Source organism: Cucurbita moschata, unplaced genomic scaffold, assembly GCF_002738365.1.
Source record: "Cucurbita moschata cultivar Rifu unplaced genomic scaffold, Cmos_1.0 Cmo_Scf00014, whole genome shotgun sequence".
NCBI classification, from domain to species: Eukaryota; Viridiplantae; Streptophyta; class Magnoliopsida; order Cucurbitales; family Cucurbitaceae; genus Cucurbita; species Cucurbita moschata.
The window spans coordinates 1,286,103-1,307,494 of NW_019268530.1; the positions used below are offsets into that span (position 1 = coordinate 1,286,103).

The following is a 21,392-nucleotide window of genomic DNA, read 5'->3' on the forward strand; positions in this document are numbered from 1 at the left end:
ACTAGGGTTCTTCAGGTTTTTTCCCCATTCTCTCTCCAACGATCTAAATAGAAAAATACTGTGTGCTCTTAGTACTCGGCAAGAATACTGTCATTTTAAGTCACATTTTCTTATAATAATTTTATTTTTGAAATTTTTTGAGTATTACTCTTTTATAGATGCTTCAAAACTATCATTAGATTAGAAGTTGGAGTGTTCGGATAGAAAAACACTTATGTGGATTAAGTTTGAAAGAAACAACATTTACACATCGTTTTGAAATTTTTTTGAAATTTTTTTGAAATATCGAAGGTAATAATATAATTGTAAAGAGAATTGAAGTATTTTTCGGTAATAATATAATTGTAAAGAGAATTGAAGTATTTTCAGGTGGAAAACTTTTATTTTTAATTAAGTACTAATTGAAAAGGTTGTCCAACTTTGGAAAAGGAGGTTCTAAAATTTTCAATAACAATTCTATGTTATGAAATTATAAAATACGTTGGCCTTACCTTGCGAACATGTTATAATCTTGTAAATGTCACAAAACTTCCTTCATACAACTTTCATTCATTTTTAAAATGAAGTGGCGGAATCTTTTAACTTTTTGGTTGAGAGTAAATGTTCTTAACCAATTGAGTTATATTCAAATTGAATAAAACATACTCCATCGAGGAAGAAACTCATCAAGATCAGGGTTCAAAACTCAATTCTCGATCGCCCAAAATAAGATTGCTCCACAGATATGCCTTCAAAGAGCATTCTTGTAGGATAGATTGTTTCTAAACTTCTCATCGTGCCTTATTTGTCGCAAGTGCCACTAACTTGTCAATGTATACAGCCTGTGAATATATCCTTGGTGTCAGCTTGAGGACCACCAAAGGCTTCTTATCATTCACAAGATTAGTATTCTGATCAATCAAACGAATCTATAATGTCCCTTGATTGGCTGAGTGAGATAATGGAGATTATTGATTTCTAGATATCTCCTCATCAACCAATTGGAAGAGGATGAAGAGATCCACAAGGATAGGCTTTGTGGGTCTCACCAGACACTATATAAGAACATTTCATACTTCATTCAATTCATCAATAACTTCAATTCAAAAGCGGGACTTACTTTGGGCTAAAGTTGGTAGGCATGGCAGCCATGGCTCTTTCATCTACCTTCACTGGAAAGGCTGTTCCTTTGAATGCACCAACCGAGCTGTTTTCCTCGGTTCGCAGCAATGGAAGAGTCTCAATGAGGAAGTCTGGAAAGCCAGCTTCTTCCTCAGGCAGCCCATGGTATGGTCCCGACCGTGTTAAGTACCTCGGACCATTCTCTGGTGAGCCTCCATCTTACTTGACAGGAGAATTCCCTGGTGATTATGGTTGGGACACTGCAGGCCTTTCAGCTGACCCTGAGACCTTTGCTAAGAACCGAGAGCTCGAAGTGATTCACAGTAGATGGGCCATGCTTGGGGCTCTTGGATGTGTATTCCCAGAGCTTCTTTCCAGAAATGGAGTCAAGTTTGGTGAAGCAGTATGGTTCAAGGCTGGTTCCCAAATCTTCAGTGAGGGTGGCCTTGACTATCTTGGAAACCCAAGTCTTGTTCATGCACAGAGCATTTTGGCCATTTGGGCATGTCAAGTAGTGCTTATGGGTGCAGTTGAAGGTTACCGTATTGCAGGAGGACCTCTTGGAGAAATTACTGATCCCATCTACCCAGGTGGCAGCTTTGATCCCCTCGGGCTGGCCGATGATCCAGAGGCATTTGCAGAGCTTAAGGTGAAAGAACTTAAGAACGGTCGTCTCGCAATGTTTTCCATGTTCGGGTACTTTGTGCAGGCCATTGTAACAGGAAAAGGTCCTTTGGAAAACCTCGCAGATCACCTTGCTGATCCTGTCAACAACAATGCATGGGCTTATGCTACCAACTTTGTACCTGGGAAGTGAAACCATCGAGTCATGTTTGAACAAGCTTTCAATTTCACTACTTTGAGCGCATAGCCTGTAAACTGTACTATCAAAATATTGAAGATCAGCAATCACTATTATAATCAACAAAACTATCTTGCGCAAATTGCTGCTTTATTGATCCCTTGAAAGTACAGAAAAAACTATAAATCGTTTATATAGAACAGCAGTAAATTGAAGTGAAAAGCCATATGCAGCTCAAAGTTGAACGTGCATCTTATCATTCTCCATGACCATGGCAAATATGACAAAAGGGATAAAAACCTATTAGTCAAATTCTCTTAGCTGTGTAACTATTTGGAGTCATACTATACTCGAACTCAACATTGAGCTACAAATAACTTAATGATACTAAAGCACAGAGAAAATTTTTCTAGTCTTTTCTCTAAGGTCAGACTACTGTTACCGTTATGAAAAGAGACCATATGCAGAATCCTCAGTGTGGAGAGATGAAAAACCATGTTGATAGGCCCCATTAAGATTCATTTAAGGCCATAGAATAATCAAGGGAAGAAAGACAGAGACGGGTGAAGGGCACCCACTGAATAACAACTCTTGAAGGAAAAGGAATGGGCTGGAAGCGCATAGCTGGTCGAGTAATAGAACAGGTGGCTGTCAGCTATTGGCTGAAAAATGTACAAAAGAGTACAGGCCAGGCACAAGGGGTACAGATTTTGTTGGATCATGTGGGCTAAGAGTCTTTCTGATTGTGGGGAGTACCTTGCTAAGGGGTATGTATTATTGTCCTGTAAGAGAATATGTTCCCCCGTAATTGAATGCGCAAGCTATCACATGTCAAGATTATTTCACATCTTCATCTTCTGCCAGTATCAAAGGATGTAGAAAACACAACAACTTGCATGCCTCTTCCAGCTACAGCAATTTGATAATGGTTCCTGAAGAGAAATAAAGATAAGAAACGAGGGTCAAACTAATGTAGTGATACGTTTCATTAGGTAATTGAGTTAAACGTTCCACTAACTTGTCACAGGCCCTAGCATCAATGGCCTCCGGTTCTGGCACAGTAATGATCAAGTATGTATACTCAACCAATTTCCCCTGGGCCTCAAGTTTCCAACACCTGATCCTCTGATCAAGACCAGTAGAAAACACCCAAATCCCATCTGTCCAGACACCTATGCAAGGCAAAGAGATATCAGATCTTTCACTAGTTTGACAATAGTGCTGCAAGAAAGTCTTGTTATAAAGTTTTAAAAAAATGCCGTGTGTGCAAATAAATTTTGGAAAGTTGTGAACGTTTAACCCGAAAGAACACCAGGTTTCAGCATGCTTTTCACAGTATCCTAATATGAATTACTAACCTTCTTGAATGTGTGAAGTGCGCGCATAGGATGATGAAACAAAGTATGAAAAGGCACATCAGATGGGATTGAGTAAATACATTTTCATTTGAGACCAAGAGGTCTGAGACTCTGGATCGACATTTAAAGCAGAATCTAAAAATGGAAAATGATAAAGATTTCTTTTCTTTTACCTTTTATAGCAGAACTGTGAGCTGATGCAATTTTGTGAGACCTGAGGAACCTAATCATATATTTACGATTACAGTCTTCACTGTGAAGAATGAACCTCTTCATACTTTCAGATTCAGATTCCATTATTTCAGAAATAGGGCTTTCAGAGAGAAATGACAAATCAAATGTAAGACATTGAAGTGCTTGATCGTCACCACCACTGATCACATGGTACAAGAAACAATTATTAACACATTCAGCACTGTTTACAGCCGCTACATGGAGACAATTCACGCCAGATTGATGGACATTGGTTAGAACATGAATTGGCCGTATTTCACTCATCTTAGAGGAAGAATTGCCGGAAGTTAGAACTAGTTCAGAAGAAGCACAACAACCAGGTTCTGAGCAAACTGTATCGGCTTCAGATATGTCCACTTTGGATGAGCCTTTGCAAGGAACTTGATCTTGTATACTTAAGATGGTATTGTCTCCATCTTTCTTATTAATCAAATCTTTGCTTGATTGACCTTGGGTCACAGTACTTAAAGATCTCCGCCACCTGCCACCCTGACTTCCTCTTCCTGTACGAGGCCGTTTCTGAAAATCAATGAACATTTCCTGATGAAGAGAAGAGAGACGCTTCATGAATGCTTCAATATTTCCAGTCAGATCCCAAAATGCAATACTTCCATCAGTGGCTCCACTAATGACGATATAAACATTCCCAAACAGAGTTTGTCCAGCTGAAATAAACTTCATTAGAAAATAGTAAAAGAGATTCAAGCTATGAAATACTTGACAAAAAACTAATGCAATACACCAATTCATAATTTTCCCCCTTTTTAGGGACCATGAAACTCTCCATGCAACTGAACCATTCTTAATTCTTTCAAGACAGCAGTATGGTCGACCTGTCAGCAGTGTGTAATAAATATGAATAATAGGGTGGTGCTGTGATATTAAAGAACTGTGGTTTGGAGTTCCAAACATAAGAAATATGACTATACTATGATCAGCCCACCAAATAATGGAGCAAGCAGGCCATTTGGCTCACGTTTTAGCTAAAAATAACATGTCAGTTGAGAAGCAAAAGGGAAGGAAGGGGTTCCGGTTTTAAAATCCAAATGATACACTGGGTATGCTTTATGTTGAGTAATTAAAAAATAATAATGCTTCAGGAATAGAGTCGGCCAAATTAAGACTTGAACGACAGAAATTCTAGCATGACTTTTTCCAACTACAACACAAAATGGGAAAGTGAAATAGACACACCTCCATTAGGGTGAAATTTTGGAACAACTACGTGCTGTAGCGTCAAAACTGGTGATCCTACAGGAACCAGTGAAGCAACATCAAACCTGCAGAAAAACTAATTAGGAAAACGTCTGTGAAATATAAGCACACAATAAGTTGCATTGTTAGTTAATCGTTTTTCTCATATTTACCATAATCGATTAGGTAAAATTAGAGCTCGGAGTGAAAGCGTGGCATCTGAACATGCAACAATGATGAAACAGACAGTAATCCTGGAAAGCCAAAAAGAAATCTTGATGAAAACTAAATTTTAAGGAACGAATAACAAAGAAAAAAAAACATGGAAAAAAACACAAACCTTGAATTAAAATGTTTAACAAGAAATCCAGTAACTGCCAAGTATCTCCAATCATCTTCATATTTTTCTACAGGACAAGATTTAAGGCTCAACTCCTCTTTTTCTTGAAGTAAATTGGATTCAGCATCAGGATTTATGCTATAAGAAGACTTGGCTTCATCTTCCCGTATATTGTATGAATTTCTATGAGAACTTGAACGCTTGGTTGGCATATCAGTAGAAAGCCACTTGAAGGAAATTGACGATGCCAATCTAGAGGGCTCATTTCTAACTTCCTCATTCTGTCGCAAACAAGCACTTGTTCCTTCCATTTTCTCTAGTTTCCTATACTTCTGTAGCCAAGAAGTTAATACTCGCTTCGCACCAGCTGAAATTAGTAAAACAGGATTTTCTGTCAAGTCTGGGTCAGATTCTTGTATATCTTTTACATCAGGCATAATGGTTCCATCTGATGAAATCAAGTGTACTTTTGATATGTAGCATATGGATCTCACAGCTGATCCACCAACATGCTCTCCAAGTAAATTTGAAGCAGACCAATTATTGGTGCTAGGATTATACCTATACCATCATACAACTGCATCAAACAGGCTTGTTATCTAGTCTTAACACTATTTTCTGGAACAAGGAAAACTGAAGAGTAACCTTCTTTTCTTCAATAAAATAGGGATAAATATGCTGTAAACATGTCCAGTGCCTTAGCAGTTTGGAGATATATTCATCAAATATTTACCGGTTAGTTTTTTAATTTTGAGTTTGATGCTAGAGACAAATAATAATAGTAATCATAACAATAATAATAACAACAACAACATACCTAGTCAACCTCACAGTCCCATCTTCACAACCAGTTACAATCCAGCTAGATCTGGATAAGATGTCATGCTTGTTATCAGCTTTAGGTTCAACGTCTTCAGGTATAAAACGTAAAGAATGCAGCTCTCTGCCATGGAATTGTACGTGCAAATTTTGAGGAAATATTTTTTTCCCACCGTCTGAAACCCAATATCTATGGATATAGATAATTTCATCCTGAAGTAAAAACAAGAAAAGTCATAAACTCCATGGGACGATCTTGATATCTTACAAAGAGAGATGACAGACATGAAATAGAGAGAGGTGAGGAAAAACCTTGACATATGCAAAACAGTTCTTGAGTTCTGGTACATCACCAAGATAATGAGAATAAGGACGCCGCCATCCACCACATTGTATTTGCAATACCTGCTCCAATCAATGTTGTTTGAGATCCAAATGAAAACAGAAAGTTGCAAATCGCATGCGTAAGAAAGAGATAGAATAAACCTTTGATTCAGTGATTAAGTTCCATATAATGAAATCTGTGGATGCAAAGCCAATTGCATAAAGATGGCTTGTCAAATCAAGAAAAGAATTTTGATCATAGAAGAGAGATTGCACTGAAGTCAACTCTCTGACTTGCTTCATCCCTATGAACTCCAAAAGTTTCTGGTCTTTGAGTTTCACATATTCCATATGACATATGCATCCATCTGCACCAGTCTGAAAAAGAGCAAACAGCAACAGACCGTCGAGACAAAATCTCCACAAACCAATTGCATCAGAACAAAGACGACTCTAAACACCATTCATAGCTGAAATTTTGTCTATAAAGGAAAAAAATATTATTGTATTCAATAATTAACACTATTGAACAGTGGGATTAATGTTACCCTACGAAAAAACCATAAGAAAAGTTTCTTGTTCTAATCCAGAAAAGAAGAAAGAAACTCTGGAAAAACAGTTGTAATCAATCACGTGATGATCAATGTTACATATCACAAGGAATGCACCTCAGTACGAGTCAGTGACAAGAACATCAACAAAATTTTATGCACTATATCTTTTTAAACAAAGTAGTTGGGAATATCTTTTTTCTTTTAACAGTATAATATGCATAATCTCTGCACATTTTCTTAGGAAATGATTTGTAGCCTTTTCAATCAGAACCATCACTATCTTTCCAGTAGTCTAAGGCCTTAATGTTAATCTCTCCGCATCGTGTTTAGCATGTAGTAATTGCAAAAGCAGAGTAAGATATAAGGAAAACGTTTTATATTTAGCACTCTTCCGCCTTCCTGAAATCATAAACTTAGTTCTCAAGGAAAAAAAAAGACCGACAATTATTTGATTCCATTTTTTTATATAATTATCCAATAGAGAATAAAAGAAAGTTGACCACGTCACCCACCCACCCATTGTACTACATTAGCTGATTTTATAGCATTCTAAGTTCAAATCTAAAGAAATTGTACGCAGTGAAATGCATGTGGAATTATACTAGCAGTTGTAAATGTCACAATGCTCCTAAAGAACAAAAAAAAATCCATGGCGGACCTCATGTCCAAATGAGGTTCTCGGTCTAATTTTCTTATTTCTGCTAGTATATAAAGAAAAACTTAATGCCTCAAATATAGAGAATTTATTAAGGGAAAAGAAGAGGTAGTACTGAGTGTATTTCTGTTTGGCATGAGTCCAATCTGATCACAACACTGGTCACAGTTGATATACCATGAGCTCCTTTGAAGTAACAGGTCGGAATTATCTTTACTTCTGTTGTTATTGGATTATCAAGTGATAAGTCCTTCGATAAAGGGAATAGAATAAGATTACCACGTACATCACCACACACCACAATCTGCAAAAGTAAGTGCATTAAAAATTGAGGAAAGATTAACATTATCATCCATTATGTGCTGAAAGATAACATGGATTTTTTTTTATAAAAAAACCAGCTTTCATTAGGATGAATGACAATGCATATAGGACCACAAAAGTGCCCGCCAACAGCGGAACAACGAGAAGGGAAAATGGAAAAAATCACAAAAAGAGGCCCTTGCTGTTGGTTACTAGATTTAAAAAATAATAATAAAGAAATTGAAAAGAGTTATGTGAGTGCCCCAAATGGAAGCATTAGAATGCGCCACCCCCAAGCTTCCTCCCAGACCCATCAATAACTAGAAAGGTTCTCAGGGTTCATTCGAACCAAATATTATACAAAATTGCCATAAAATCAGCTTACTAAAAATACACATCTTATCTCTTAAAAAAAAAAAAGAACTCAATACAACTTTCTCCATCGTTGCACATAAACTAAAATTTCATAACCATGGAAATCCAAAAGTCTACCGAAAAAGACAAACAGGCAGAGCCATAAAAGATGGTTCAAGTCCTCCAAATTGTATTTGCACATAATGCACCACGCTAATGGGGTCAAAGATCACAAGTGAGGCTGGTTGAATAAAGTCTAATGCATTGATATTTAGGTTAATTCTAAAACATGACATCACCAATGGTAGTAACGCTGCACTTAACAAAAAATTTAGATAAAGAGAAAGGGCACCTCTTCCTCAAATGACGCATCCAAACACATAATCCTCAAGCCAAAGCATGATACGTATTTTGCAATGAGAGACACATTACAATTTTCGCCATTCTGAGAATCTGGTACACGATCATTTAACCTCCAGAGTTTCAATACTCCTCTAGGATCAGCAGTGAAGATGTACCTACATAATATATAGAAAGAAATTAAAATCAGCAAATGATATTCAAACTCTCTCTGCAGTTCTTGTCAAGGATACAAGTACCTAAAAGGTGAATATTTCTACATATCTTTTTAGAGAAATCAAAGACTGGTCTTTAGACTTCAAAAAGAAACCAATGCACAATCAAGATTTCTAGAAATTTTGCCTTCAGACTCACATGGATCCCATGTCTGTCAGCCAGAAAATGAAATGAAAGATTAAAGGATCTATCAGACACACACTCACGTCCAACCACAGCTCATACAAATACCTCAGTTAATTGTGACATCATTATCAGAGTTGAAATAAGAAGTGGTGTTAACCTGAATCCAAGTGATTTGCACCAAAAGGTTCCTAAAAGCTGTCTCTCTGCTTCAGCGGACCAATTAAACGAGAGATGAAGTTTAGGGGCATTTGAACTTCCTAGAACTCTTAAAACCGTCATTCTTCCTTGACCATCTCCAAGAGCAACCCAATCATCAGCTTCACAGGAAACTACAGATGGACTTGAGGAAAATAAATCCATGCAAACAATTGGAACCTCTTCATTAATATGAATAACTTTAGTCCACTTTACATCCATGGCATCAGATAATGTAGCATGATACAGATAACCACGATTGGTAGCAACATAGAGTGTAAATTCAGACGAAAACCGTAAGCAGCGCACATACTCACTTTTGCTGCAAAATTAAAGAAAAATAAATGTTAACCGTGATTGCCACCCCCAGCTCTAAAACAGGCAAATGAATAAAGAAATATTCAGTGATGAGTAAACATCTACAAGAAATATTGAAGGAGCTCCCTGGAAAATAAACCTAACCTGTCCATAAGTCCATTATGATCCAATGATTTTGGAATACAACTAGTGAAGAACTCTCTTTTCATACTACTGCTAGTAATTTCCGCAGGGTCATTGGAGGTCCCGGATAAATATATGTTTAGCTGATGCACTTTAATAGAAGAATCAAAGCCAGCAGTAATAAGAAGAGAGGACATTGGATCATACAAACATCTCCATACACCTCTACCTCTGAAGAAAGGAAAAAGAGGAAAAAAAAAAACTATGTCATGGAAAGGCTCCCTGGATAGTTATAAATATATGCATAAGAGGTAAAAATGTCAAAGATTTTTGTCAAAACAGATAAGTCTTCATGGCTCACATATGCTCCTTTATCATTTCCAGCTGTTTTCCATCTAATCCCCAAGCGCGACATGTACAATCCTCACCAGCAGTGATTATCAACTACAATGATTACCCAAAAGAACAGTAAGTTAATATAAAAAAACAAACAAGGAAATACAACCAGACTTCTTGTTTTGGTATAGCTAAATAGAACTCAAAGTAGAAATGATATATAAAAAGAGATGCACTGTTGCAATTGGTTTTTAAACATCTTGGAAAAACTTTAGTTGTGTAAAAAATGATCTCTAGAATTTTGAACTAGGCAAGTGATTTTTGGGACTGAGAAACTCTTAACAGGAACATCACAGCAAGAAGAAACTTGGATGAAAGGTTTGGCAGAGGAGCAAGTAAGATAGACAGATAACAAAAGCATATGAAAAGTACTGAGTTCAGGACAGTTCTCAGTAAATTCCTTGGCATGAAATCTGACCGGTACTGATTTTGCTTTTTTCAAAGTTCTTTCGGATGCAATTTGGGAAGCTAGCAACCCCAAAAAGGTGAACTTATTATGGACCTTACGTTTGGGGAGTTGACACCTAATATTATAAAACCTACACCGGACCTTCCACTCAACTAGAAAGGAGAATTGAAAGCAGCTGCTCTGAGGTCACAGATTCATTAAGGAGAGGCAAAGATCATCTGGTTGAATACAGTGAAGGTAACCCTATGGGTATACTATACGGAAAGAAAGAGATAAAACAGGCTTCAATGATATGGGCAGAGGGTGGATTGAGGCATCAGAAATAGCTAAGGTCAATGATTCCCTTTTGAATTCCTTTACTCTTGTAAATTGCAGTTATTCCCCAAACGGAATTTACACAAATTTGCAGGGATTTTTGTACATTATGTGGCAAGGTTAGTTTTAGGGTCGATATTTTGTTGTACTTTTCACTAAATCAATGAAAATTATTTTCTTATTTCTAATAAAAATAGAGTTGCAGGTATTTTCAACCTCAGGAGGGGGAGGCCATGGTTTTTTTATACGGAACAATTTCATTGAAAGTACGGAATTACGGAGGAAAAGATCCCCGGCCCAAGGGAAAGATGGAAGATCCAATATTTCAAATAATGAAAAGCACAGTTCACATATTTATAAACAATGATCTTCCATTCAATATATCTTATTTAGGCTTCCCAACTTGATAAACTTGAGGAATTATGAGTTCTTAAAAAACATATAATTTCCAGTTTATCAAGATATGCTAGCACATAAAATGCACATGATGGGCTGTAGAATATTAGCACAGCACTCTAAAATTAACGCATGTGATGAAGCTCACAGAATTATAGATACAGCAGTCCCAAACTCTAGCATTGTGGCCAAACAGAACAATAACGTCCTCAGGTTTATCTGCCTCACTCCTTTTTGCATTAATCCTCCAAATGCGAGCACTGAAGTTAAACCCAAAAAAAAGAACAATAATATGAATTAGGATATCATTCGTGAAGATCAGAACAAGAGAAAATCAAGAAACAAATTCACCTACGATCATCAGAAACAGAAACCAGTTTGGATCCATCAGAGGACCAAGTAATGCGAAAGATCGAACCCTCGTGTCCCACAAGCCTACTAATATGCATAGCCTCATATTTCAAATGGTCAAATTGAATGTCATTACTCTTTTCATCACAATCTTTCAGAGTACCTTCTGAAGGAACCACTTCCCAAACAATTATCTGCAAAAAGTGAAAACTGCTTAAACGCTAGAATTTGAAATGGAACCAACAATGACAGGTAGTCATAGAGGTGGAAATCAAGTAGAGCAGTAGCCAACAGCTTTGTCGCACCTAAGTTATAGATGGCGAGGGGACGCTCAATATTCAAAATCTCAAAAAATTGAAATTAAATAGGCACGGATTCTGAATTTAAAAAGTAGTATTCATGAGTTTCAATGAAAACAAAGATCTGTTACCTCGTTAAAGATAGTACCAGATGCAACTCGAAGAGTTTCAATGGCATCACCCCACAACCGCATTGAGTACAAGAGGCAACTCTCTGATATACATATATACAAAGCAGAGTCAGAAGCAGAAAACTTCAAAAGGAACCAAGACAAAAAGTTAACATCGGAATCTCCAAATTAAGGGAAAAAACACAGAAAGAAAGATGAATTTATTTGAACATTCCCAATGCAGAATCATCTTGATCAAATTAGCATCGAGCTCTAACCTGGTGATTTAACTTCAAGAATCATTCTAGATTCACAAGTATCCCAAACATGAACAGAGTTATCACTGCATCCAATGGCTATATAGCCGCAGCTATCACTACCTGCCGAGGAAGAAGAGTCACGGCTCTACTCCCGATGACAATTTAAAAGTTAATACTAGTTAAGCCACTGAAACAAATGATTCTGAACTGAACTGATACCTTCAAGAAGCAAGCATCCAAGACCCAATGATTGAACCTCGGCAAAGAACATAACGGAACCAAATCGACACAAACTTCAGCAACCATTTCAACGCTAACACGATATAACTTAACTCGTTTTTCACCGAAAACAACTAGTACGAAATCAAGCTTGGTACAAGACGATGCTCCACTGAAATTCAAAGAGATTGATGAAATCCCATGAACGCGAATCCCTTCAAATACTCGAAACGATTCTATCGTATTTCCAGATTCCAAGTTATACGCCAGCACCTCCGAACCCGAGCCTGTGTGTTTTCCATCAGTATAATGGAGGTACATAGCAGTCGCTTATGAATTCGATGAAGATTGGAATAATGCAACATTGACACAAAGAGAAAGAGTAAGCAGTACCTGCGAGGAGAATTGGAAGAGAGGAGATTTGAGGAGGTAAATGGAGAAAGCATAGAGCTGAGATTTCTCCAAGGTATTGTCCGCTATGCAAATGCCACTCGGTCTGCTCTTCCTCCACCGCCATGGCAGCTACGTCTTGCGGCTGTTACTGTCAGATATTGAGATTCCGGTAGGATTCGTCACAGCTGAATCGGTCGGAAAGTACGGCGATTTTCAGCCGGAATATTTGAGCTTGAAGCTATATATATGAGAATTAAGGAAAATAGTGGGGAACCGGGAAGGGTAAACCTAAAAATTGGAGGTAAAAATTACTCAAAACACGATAATTGACACGTGCTCGTAAAACTTAGACTGAAAAAAAAAAAAAAAAAACTCTGGAGATGCGGGGTATCGAACCCCGTACCTCTCGCATGCAAAGCGAGCGCTCTACCGTTTGAGCTACATCCCCATTTGTTGTAAACATGTATATTAATTTTTTAATATAGTTTAGTAGTAAACGAAAAAAGAATTTTGAGTTAATAATCCAATTTTAAGGATATTTTAGGTTTCATTCCCTCTTAATCTATTTATCTTTAAATTTATTTTCGATAAAATTAAAATGTTGTCTATTAATTAATTTTTAATCATTGACATTAAAATCTTCGCCAAATAGAAGCGGAACGAGAAAACACCAAAACACTACATGAAAACAGAATAAAAAGACACTAAAACACTACATGAATCTCGTGTCATAAGCTTTTGTATATATATATATATATAGCCCCAAAAAAATTATGAAATTTAGTTAAAAAGAGATGTACAATTGAATAGTGTTTAAACTTGGACCTTTTCATTTTTGTTCACCTAAATTGCTATTGGAAATGACAAATGACGATTTTAGACATGTTCTAATGGTTGTGTCGGGTTGAAACAATTTCACGTTTTTTTTTTTCAAATTAAGCAAATATCGATTTTTTCTTCTATGATTCACGTTCGCTAAAACATTATTATTATTATTTAATGAAAATTAATATTTAAAAAATGTGAATTTTAATATATTATCATTAATATTTTTTCAAAAAGTCCTGTGCTTTCAAAAAATAATAATTTTATACCAGACAAATAAAAATTCCAATTAAATGTAAGCTCTAAAATGTTTCGGTCTAAGTCATCTAATTAATTCAAACCTAAAATTCATTCCATCTTAAAATACGAATTCAACGAAACAAACAAACTAATCAAAGCCAAACGAAGGAATAATAGCATCTAAAAAGGAATTAAAAAAATGTGCCTTTTTCCAAACGTCATAAAATTAATTAGCCTCAAAATTAGATAGCCAATCAACGCACCCCTTCAAAGAGACTGAACAAGAAGAAAAATAAAAAATTATATATTAAAAAATATGATTTTGATCCCTTAATAAAATTTAAATTATTTCATATTTATTTTAAAAATATTATGCTCTCAAGTTTAATTTTAATTACGTTCTTACCCTTTAAATTTTGTTCCTAAATTTTAAATTTTTATTTAATAAAATACGTCCTTTTAAGTAATTCTATGTTGAATAAAATTATTATTCTAATAATATATTTGAACACCAAAAATAATTGAAAATAAATAAATTTGGTTGATTTTATTTTTATTCTCAATATTTTAATTGTGTCAATGTTCAAATGTAATTTAATTATTTTATTTTAATAATTTGAAAAGATTCATTTGTTATTATAATAATAATGTTCATGAATCTTATTAGCCGATAATGAGACAACATTTTATTAAATTAAACACTTAAAAACAAAAATTATGTTACTATTCTTAATTTAGTTTTTTAATTTAAAATTAAAATTTTATTTTATCTTAAAAATTAAAATTAAATATAATAAAACTTTAAAACATTTTAAAGCTGAAGAAATGTTATAATAAAAGCAATAAATATATTATATAAATTTATTTATATAAAAGGGAAGAAATGTTATAATAAAAGCAAAGACAAAAGAGTTGTTTTGAAAAATATTAAAATAATTATAAGAATTCAAAACTAAAATAATTTTCCGACCAAAGGATTAAACATATGTCGAGGACAGACAAGCGATATTACTAAAATAGCCCCGACAATAATAATAATAATAATTTTTTAAAAAAGTAGGTCAAATAAAAAATTGTGAAATGTAAGTTTCGTATGTTATTAATTTATTTTAAGTAAAAGAATAAAAAAATAAATTATAGGTTTTAATTATTGCACCCACAAACTAATTGAACATGGTGGTTTAATGGAAAATATTTAATTAATTTAAGATATATAAATTTCCAGCTTTTTTTTTTAAATTTTAAATAAAGGTTAAATTAAATCTTATAATTTTAGATATTAAAAATAGTCCATGACCATTATTTATCAAAATATTTATACGAATTAAATTTATAATATAGTTTAGAAATAAAATTACCACTTTTAGATTTTAATTCAATTCTCTATTTTTTTAAATATTAAATAAAATGATAAAATTCACAGCCCTCACAAAAATCTTTAAATATTTGGAAGTCAGACAAAGAGTGAGATTGATAATTTGTGATCGATCTGAAAAACCACAGTCAGATACGATTCTGCTTCCCCTTCGCATTACGAGATTCTTGTCGGGCTTTTTTTTCGACTGATGAAAATGAGAGTCACTCTGGAATTCATTGAGAATGGACGTTTTCAGATTGAATCTAAAAGATCTCCAACAGTTAAGAGAGGGTCTTTTGACGGTCGTCTCTAGCTTAGCTTGCTTTAGCAGCCACGTGACTAACCATTTAACAGTGTGGTAGAGAATTAATATTGGGGAAGGGGGAGGGGTAAAATGGTAATTTGGGAAATGGAGAAGGGGGGAGGGGTAAAATGGTAATTTGGGAATTGGAAAAGAATGAAGAAGAAGGAAGAGTGGAAAAGTGGGGACAGGGGAGGTTTGAATGGTCAAAAAGGAAGAGACTGTGGAAAGAATAGAAGAAAAGTTAAAAACCAAAAAAGAAGCAGAGGAAGAAGAAGAAGAAGAACAAGAAGACGACGACGATGATGATGTTCATTAATTAATTCGTTAAGAAATATGTATAAAAATGGGAGCTTTGAATTCAGCTCTGTCGTTTCGTTGACTGTCAAACAAGCCTAAAAAGCCAAACCCAACACCATTATCCACCCAACTCACAATCACATTTAATTTAACAAATCCCTTCTTAAACCATTTCTCTCTCCATCCCCCCCCTTTAATTACAAAACCCCCATTTCTATACCCAAATTTCACAAGATTCCACCGTCTTCTTCGTTTCTAAGAACACCCACTTCCACAAATCCTCTTGTTTCGAGTTCATCGGTAAAGGGTTCCTTCTATTTTGCTTCTTCTTTCATGGGTTTTCTTCTTTTTGAGGTTTCTTTCGATGTTTCTTATTAGGGTTTGTTTGATCTCTGCATGTTCTTTATTTCCTCTGTTCTGACGTTTATGGAATCTGTTCTCTTTCTACTGGGTGTTCCTCGATTTAGGTTTTCTTTTCCGATTTCATGTCTCATGATCCATCGGAGACGGTGGAGCTGCCGCTGATGGCGGCGGTTTTCCAGATTCCCGTCATGGCCGATGAACATCTAAATCGGGTTTAAGCTAGTTTTTGTTGTTCTGTCTCATTTTTACTTTTAGGGTTTTGATTAGATGTAGAAAACTTTAGGTAACAACTTCTTTACTGATTTGATGCTCTTCTCAAGCCTTGATGGTAATTTTCTGCTGTTTAATCTGTGGAATAACCTGTTCTTTCAGGAGGGTTGAAGATAAATCCCCTGTTTCATGAATGAAAATTCTTGTTCTTCTTCTTACTGCTTTTCCAACTATTGCAGGTTACTTTTTTAGATAAGCAATTAGATTCGGAGTTACGACGTGACGTTGTAAGGATATTGCTGCATATATATTGTAGCGAATGGCATCCGTAAGCGTCGTTCCGGCTCCTGTGATAAGAGACCGTGGTGGAAGTACAATTGGTGTTGACAGGTTGCCTGATGAGATGAATGATATGAAGCTTAGGGATGATAAGGTAACTGGCGCGAGTTTAATGTACGTTGATCTTTTCGAAGTTTGAACGATACAGTTTTTCTGATATATATTTGGATTCATAGGAAATCGAAGCGACTGTTGTTGATGGAAACGGTACTGAAACAGGGCATATAATTGTAACGACCATTGGTGGAAAGAATGGCCAACCGAAACAGGTGAATATCCTGAGACTTGCTCTTGAGACTATCGTAATTTAACTTCCTTACTGACTCGTTTTCGTTTTGAACTTGTTGTAGACTATCAGTTACATGGCTGAGCGTGCGGTAGGACATGGTTCTTTTGGAGTTGTATTTCAGGTATGTTGTTCACTGCTTACAATCGTTAGGTTATGTTAAGAAACACGATATATTATCAACTTTGTTCTGTAGGCAAAATGTTTAGAAACGGGTGAAACGGTTGCGATTAAGAAGGTTCTTCAGGACAAGAGGTACAAGAATAGGGAACTGCAGACCATGCGTCTTCTAGACCATCCAAATGTTGTGTCCTTGAAGCACTGTTTCTTCTCGACGACTGAGAAGGACGAGCTTTATCTCAATCTTGTTCTTGAGTATGTTCCAGAGACCGTTCATCGAGTGATCAAACATTATAACAAGATGAATCAAAGGATGCCGTTGATATACGTGAAACTCTATTTTTATCAGGTTTTTTGCCATACAATCTTCTTTTTTGTATTATTTCTAGCTGTGAGATCCGAGGGGACGAAGCATTCCTTATAAGGGTGTGGAAACCTCTCCTTAGTAGACGCGTTTTAAAAACCTTGAGGAAAAGCCCTAAAGGGAAACCTCAAAGAGGACAATATCTGCTAGCAGTGGGCTTGAGTTGTTACGAATGATGTCAGAGGCCGACACTAGACAGTGTGCTATCGAGGACGCTGGGCCCCGTGGGGGTGGATTGTGAGATCCCACATCGGTTAGAGAGGGGACGAAACATTCCTTATAGGGTGTGGAAACCTCTCTCTAATAGACGCGTTTTAAAAACCTTGAGGAAAAGCCCGAAAGGGAAAACTCAAAGAGGACAATATCTGCTAGCAATTGGTTTGAGCTGTTACAAATGATATCAGAAGCAGACACTGAACGGTGTGCTACCGAGGACGCGGGGCCCCAAGGGGTGGATTGTGAGGTCTCACATCGGTTAGAGAGGGGACGAAACATTCCTTATAAGGGTGTGAAAACCTCTCCCTAGTAGACGCATTTTAAAAACCTCGAGGAAAAGCCCGAAAAGGGGACAATATTTGCTAGCGGTGGGCTTGGGACCTCGACCCTTATTGGAAACATCTTTCTTTGCTTCTTTAACATTCTTTTTATCTTTTCTCTCTCTCGTTTCTATGCAGATTTGCAGATCTCTTTCGTACATTCATAATAGTATTGGAGTATGCCACAGAGACATAAAACCTCAAAACTTACTGGTTCGTGTTCATTCGGTCTCTAGTGTTGATTATATTTTGAATCTTCGATGGATAGCTTGTTTTACGAAGCCTCGTTACTATTGTCTTCTGCTGATTGTTCTCGCTTCCTCGTTTCGACAGGTTAATCCACACACCCACCAACTCAAACTCTGCGACTTCGGCAGTGCGAAAGTCTTGGTACGTTTCTTTTGTGTTCTGGAATTTGTTCGATGAGTTTTGTGATACGCTCCTGACATCAAGACCAATTTACTTACATCTGGCAGGTTAGAGGCGAACCGAATATAGCCTACATCTGTTCTAGGTACTATCGAGCACCTGAACTTATATTTGGTGCGACCGAGTACACCACAGCCATCGACATCTGGTCAGCTGGTTGTGTTCTAGCTGAACTACTTCTCGGACAGGTTTGTATAATCTCTCACGTGATTGCTGTATAACTATTGTTATTAGAAACGATTCTAAGGCGTGTTCCGGTGCGTTTTCAGCCGCTATTTCCTGGTGAAAGCGGAGTCGATCAGCTCGTTGAAATAATCAAGGTATTGTTGCAAACATTTTCTCTCTATTTGCAGTCTTTTTCTGTTTTAAATCTCATTTCAAGTGTTAATTTGTCAAATTCTTGCAGGTTCTGGGAACCCCAACCAGAGAGGAAATTAAGTGTATGAACCCTAATTACACTGAATTCAAGTTTCCCCAAATCAAAGCTCATCCATGGCACAAGGTATTTAAAACGCGTCTATATATACATTCACCCTTTTAAACTGTTAACCGTTTTAACGTTGTTTTAACGTCGTATATCTCCATGACATCAGATATTCCATAAGAGAATGCCTCCAGAAGCCGTGGATCTCGTTTCGAGACTACTTCAGTACTCTCCGAACCTTCGAAGCACAGCGGTAAGTCAAAAGACTCCAAAACTTTAACATGAACCCAGATATCCATTTGGTCTCTAACGACTATCTGTTCCATATTAATACAGTTGGAGGCTTTGATTCATCCATTCTTCGATGAACTCCGTGACCCGAACACCCGTCTACCAAACGGACGTTTCCTTCCGCCGTTGTTCAACTTCAAGGCTCATGGTATCTACTAACGACTAAAGAACTCTTCACGAACTGCTTGATGAGAACTACTAATCTATCTGCTGATACTAACTTTAACTTATTTCGATTGTGTTGCCGTTCAGAATTGAAGGGAGTACCGCCCGAGATGCTCGTGAGGCTTATTCCCGAACACGCAAGGAAACACTGCAATTTTCTCGGGTTGTAATGCAGAGACACATAAAAGCCTGTAGAAAGTAGTAGCTAGCATTAAATTACAAAGGGAAGCCCCTATTATTCGTTACTCGAGCCCATGCCCCTATTATTTTTTCATATCGGTAGTCACCCTCGTCATTGTCGTCGTCGTTTTCCCCTGTAGAAATCAGGTTGAGAGAAGGTTCTGCTTGGTATGTTCTTAATACCATGATGGATAACACAACAGCCCTTGATCTGTAGTTGACAAACAGATTGTAATTCCTTGTTGATTATGAACATAACCTTAGAATATGCTAAAGCAATTTTGGCACCGATCAATCACCATTTTGCAGCAAATTTCATACTTTATTTGTGGGTTTTGAAGAACTTCAAGAACTTTGAACTTTTATGCCAAGCAATCCACATTTTATCACTTTTTTTGGAAGATAGAATCGTGACGTCGTTGGAGTAAAGAATCGTCAAAAAAGGATGTTTAGTGTGTTGCAAATTCATATCGAAAACTTACATTGCATCGTTGTAGATTCTTATTCGATACTCGTATTAGAATGTTTCTAGAAATGTGGAAAATGCTTTTGAAGAAGCTTCAATATTTCTCGAATTCTTAAAAGTGTACAAATAATCCGAAACATTTCTTATAAGGGTGTAGAAACCTCTCCCTAACATACACGTTTACCTTGAGGCTGACGTCGATACATAACGGATCAAAGTGGACAATATTTGTTAGCAGTGGGCTTGAGTTGTAACAAATGATATAAAAGCTAGACACCGGGCGTTGTGCAAGCGATGACGACCCATTACTCGTTTTACCAATTCTAACCAATTCAACTACACTCACTTGTGTACTAATCAACCTCGAACCGACCCGTTACCCGTTCAAATCAAGAAAGTAAAATAAAGTAGACGAGAAAGGTGAGTTAGGTGGGAAGAATGTGATGTTATAATTACTTTGGTAGAAGGTCTAAGGTGAATTAAACTTTTGAATATATAAAAAGAAACAAGTATGGTGGGGAGGCAAAAGAGGCAACTTTGGTCCCCTATGCCATATGACTTGTGACACTTTCGGCTTTGCTTCGAAGCTACTTAGGCTTTGAATATTGCTCGTATAGCTTTTATAGAATCCGATGTCGTTAGTATCTGAGCGGCGTGCTCGTTAGAGCCGTGTTTATAAACGAGATTTCTTTTTATTGGTATTGATAGGTTTAAAAATATTTCCAAGTATTTTTCAGTCGAGCTGATGAGCTAAAAACATCTTCAAAGAAGTAAATGCTCGTGTTTTTGGTCTAAACACGATCTTCTTTTGCTACCAATTTTTTAAATAAATTATTTTTCACTGTTTTCGTTCCCAAACACTTTCAATTTCATGTACTCGAGCGTGAATGTTAATTAAAGGAGACTTTTTATATAGTTTTTTTCAACGACTCGTTAACATTTTTTAAACATAAAATATTTTTTTAAAAAAAAGAATAAAAAAACACAAAAAGAATATTTTGTGTGGATTTTTGTTTCTACCACTTGGTCTTGTTTAATGTTTGTTCCTATGCAAGACACGTGATTCAAGTTCCAAAAACTACAAATAATTTAAATATTAAATTTCACATAAAAATGTGTAATAAGGAATGATTCGTTTCCTTCTCTAACTGACGTCTCACAATCCATCTCTCTTGAGGTCCAGCATCCTAATTGACACACTACTCAGTGTCTGGTTCTGATACCATTTGTATCAACTTAAACCTACCACTAGTAGATATTATTCGCTTTAGCCCGGTATATATCGTCGTGAACCTCACAATTCTAAAATGCGTCTACTAAGGTTTTTCATACCCTTATAAAAAATGCTTTGTCCCCCCTACGTTTAAACCTAAAAAAAAATCCGTCCAATGGAGAAGAGATAAATTCGAATAAATTGGGCTTAAATGTGGGCTTAAACAAAAAACTTGGGCCTATTGCACGGCCCAAATATTAGTTTCATGGGCTCCTCGGCGATGCTTGCTTGGCAAATGCCAAATGAAATGAGATAAAAATTACTTTTAATTAAAGGATAATTCAAATTTATGGTAATTATGATTCCAAATGATTTTTTCATTATTATTGGAACCCTAAAACTAAAGAAAAAAGAAAAAAGAAAAAAAAAAACTATTTTTCACAACCAATTAGTCAAAGT

General features: G+C 36.2%; 3 protein-coding genes and 1 non-coding gene across 6 annotated transcripts; 2 read left to right on the forward strand and 2 right to left on the reverse strand.

Moving 5' to 3' along the window:
- The first annotated feature begins 1,054 nt into the window (after positions 1–1,054).
- On the forward strand, positions 1,055–2,045 carry LOC111452433 (chlorophyll a-b binding protein of LHCII type 1-like). The gene has a single exon (XM_023093158.1). It carries the CDS (start codon positions 1,121–1,123, stop codon positions 1,916–1,918), a length of 798 nt encoding a protein of 265 aa, XP_022948926.1. The 5' UTR covers positions 1,055–1,120; the 3' UTR covers positions 1,919–2,045.
- LOC111452432 (WD repeat-containing protein 6) lies at positions 2,042–12,776 on the reverse strand. 3 transcript variants are annotated; one of them, XM_023093156.1, is made up of 21 exons: positions 12,525–12,776; positions 12,132–12,418; positions 11,931–12,057; positions 11,674–11,756; positions 11,244–11,437; positions 11,041–11,152; positions 9,738–9,820; positions 9,398–9,607; positions 8,898–9,257; positions 8,391–8,556; positions 7,497–7,685; positions 6,335–6,550; positions 6,161–6,253; positions 5,847–6,061; positions 5,191–5,590; positions 5,030–5,157; positions 4,863–4,943; positions 4,690–4,775; positions 3,435–4,160; positions 2,922–3,075; positions 2,042–2,835 (listed from the first exon to the last, which is right to left on the reverse strand). In XM_023093156.1, the coding sequence occupies exons 1-21, from the start codon at positions 12,646–12,648 to the stop codon at positions 2,754–2,756; spliced, it is 4,116 nt and encodes a 1,371-aa protein (XP_022948924.1). In that variant the 5' UTR covers positions 12,649–12,776; the 3' UTR covers positions 2,042–2,753. The 3 variants fall into 3 exon arrangements, with proteins under 3 accessions (XP_022948924.1, XP_022948923.1, XP_022948925.1); XM_023093155.1 differs by having other exon boundaries at positions 5,030–5,590; XM_023093157.1 differs by lacking the exon at positions 12,525–12,776 and having other exon boundaries at positions 5,030–5,590; positions 11,931–12,032; positions 12,132–12,315.
- Positions 12,777–12,899: 123 nt separating this feature from the next.
- Positions 12,900–12,972, reverse strand: TRNAA-UGC. The gene has a single exon. It is a non-coding gene; the product is annotated as a tRNA-Ala (tRNA).
- A 2,634-nt stretch (positions 12,973–15,606) lies between these two features.
- On the forward strand, positions 15,607–19,567 carry LOC111452723 (shaggy-related protein kinase alpha-like). The gene is made up of 13 exons (XM_023093570.1): positions 15,607–15,847; positions 16,360–16,553; positions 16,636–16,728; positions 16,810–16,869; positions 16,942–17,214; positions 17,904–17,978; positions 18,099–18,155; positions 18,242–18,382; positions 18,464–18,514; positions 18,601–18,696; positions 18,788–18,871; positions 18,955–19,057; positions 19,162–19,567. Exons 2-13 carry the CDS (start codon positions 16,440–16,442, stop codon positions 19,242–19,244), a joined length of 1,230 nt encoding a protein of 409 aa, XP_022949338.1. The 5' UTR covers positions 15,607–15,847; positions 16,360–16,439; the 3' UTR covers positions 19,245–19,567.
- Positions 19,568–21,392: the final 1,825 nt, after the last annotated feature.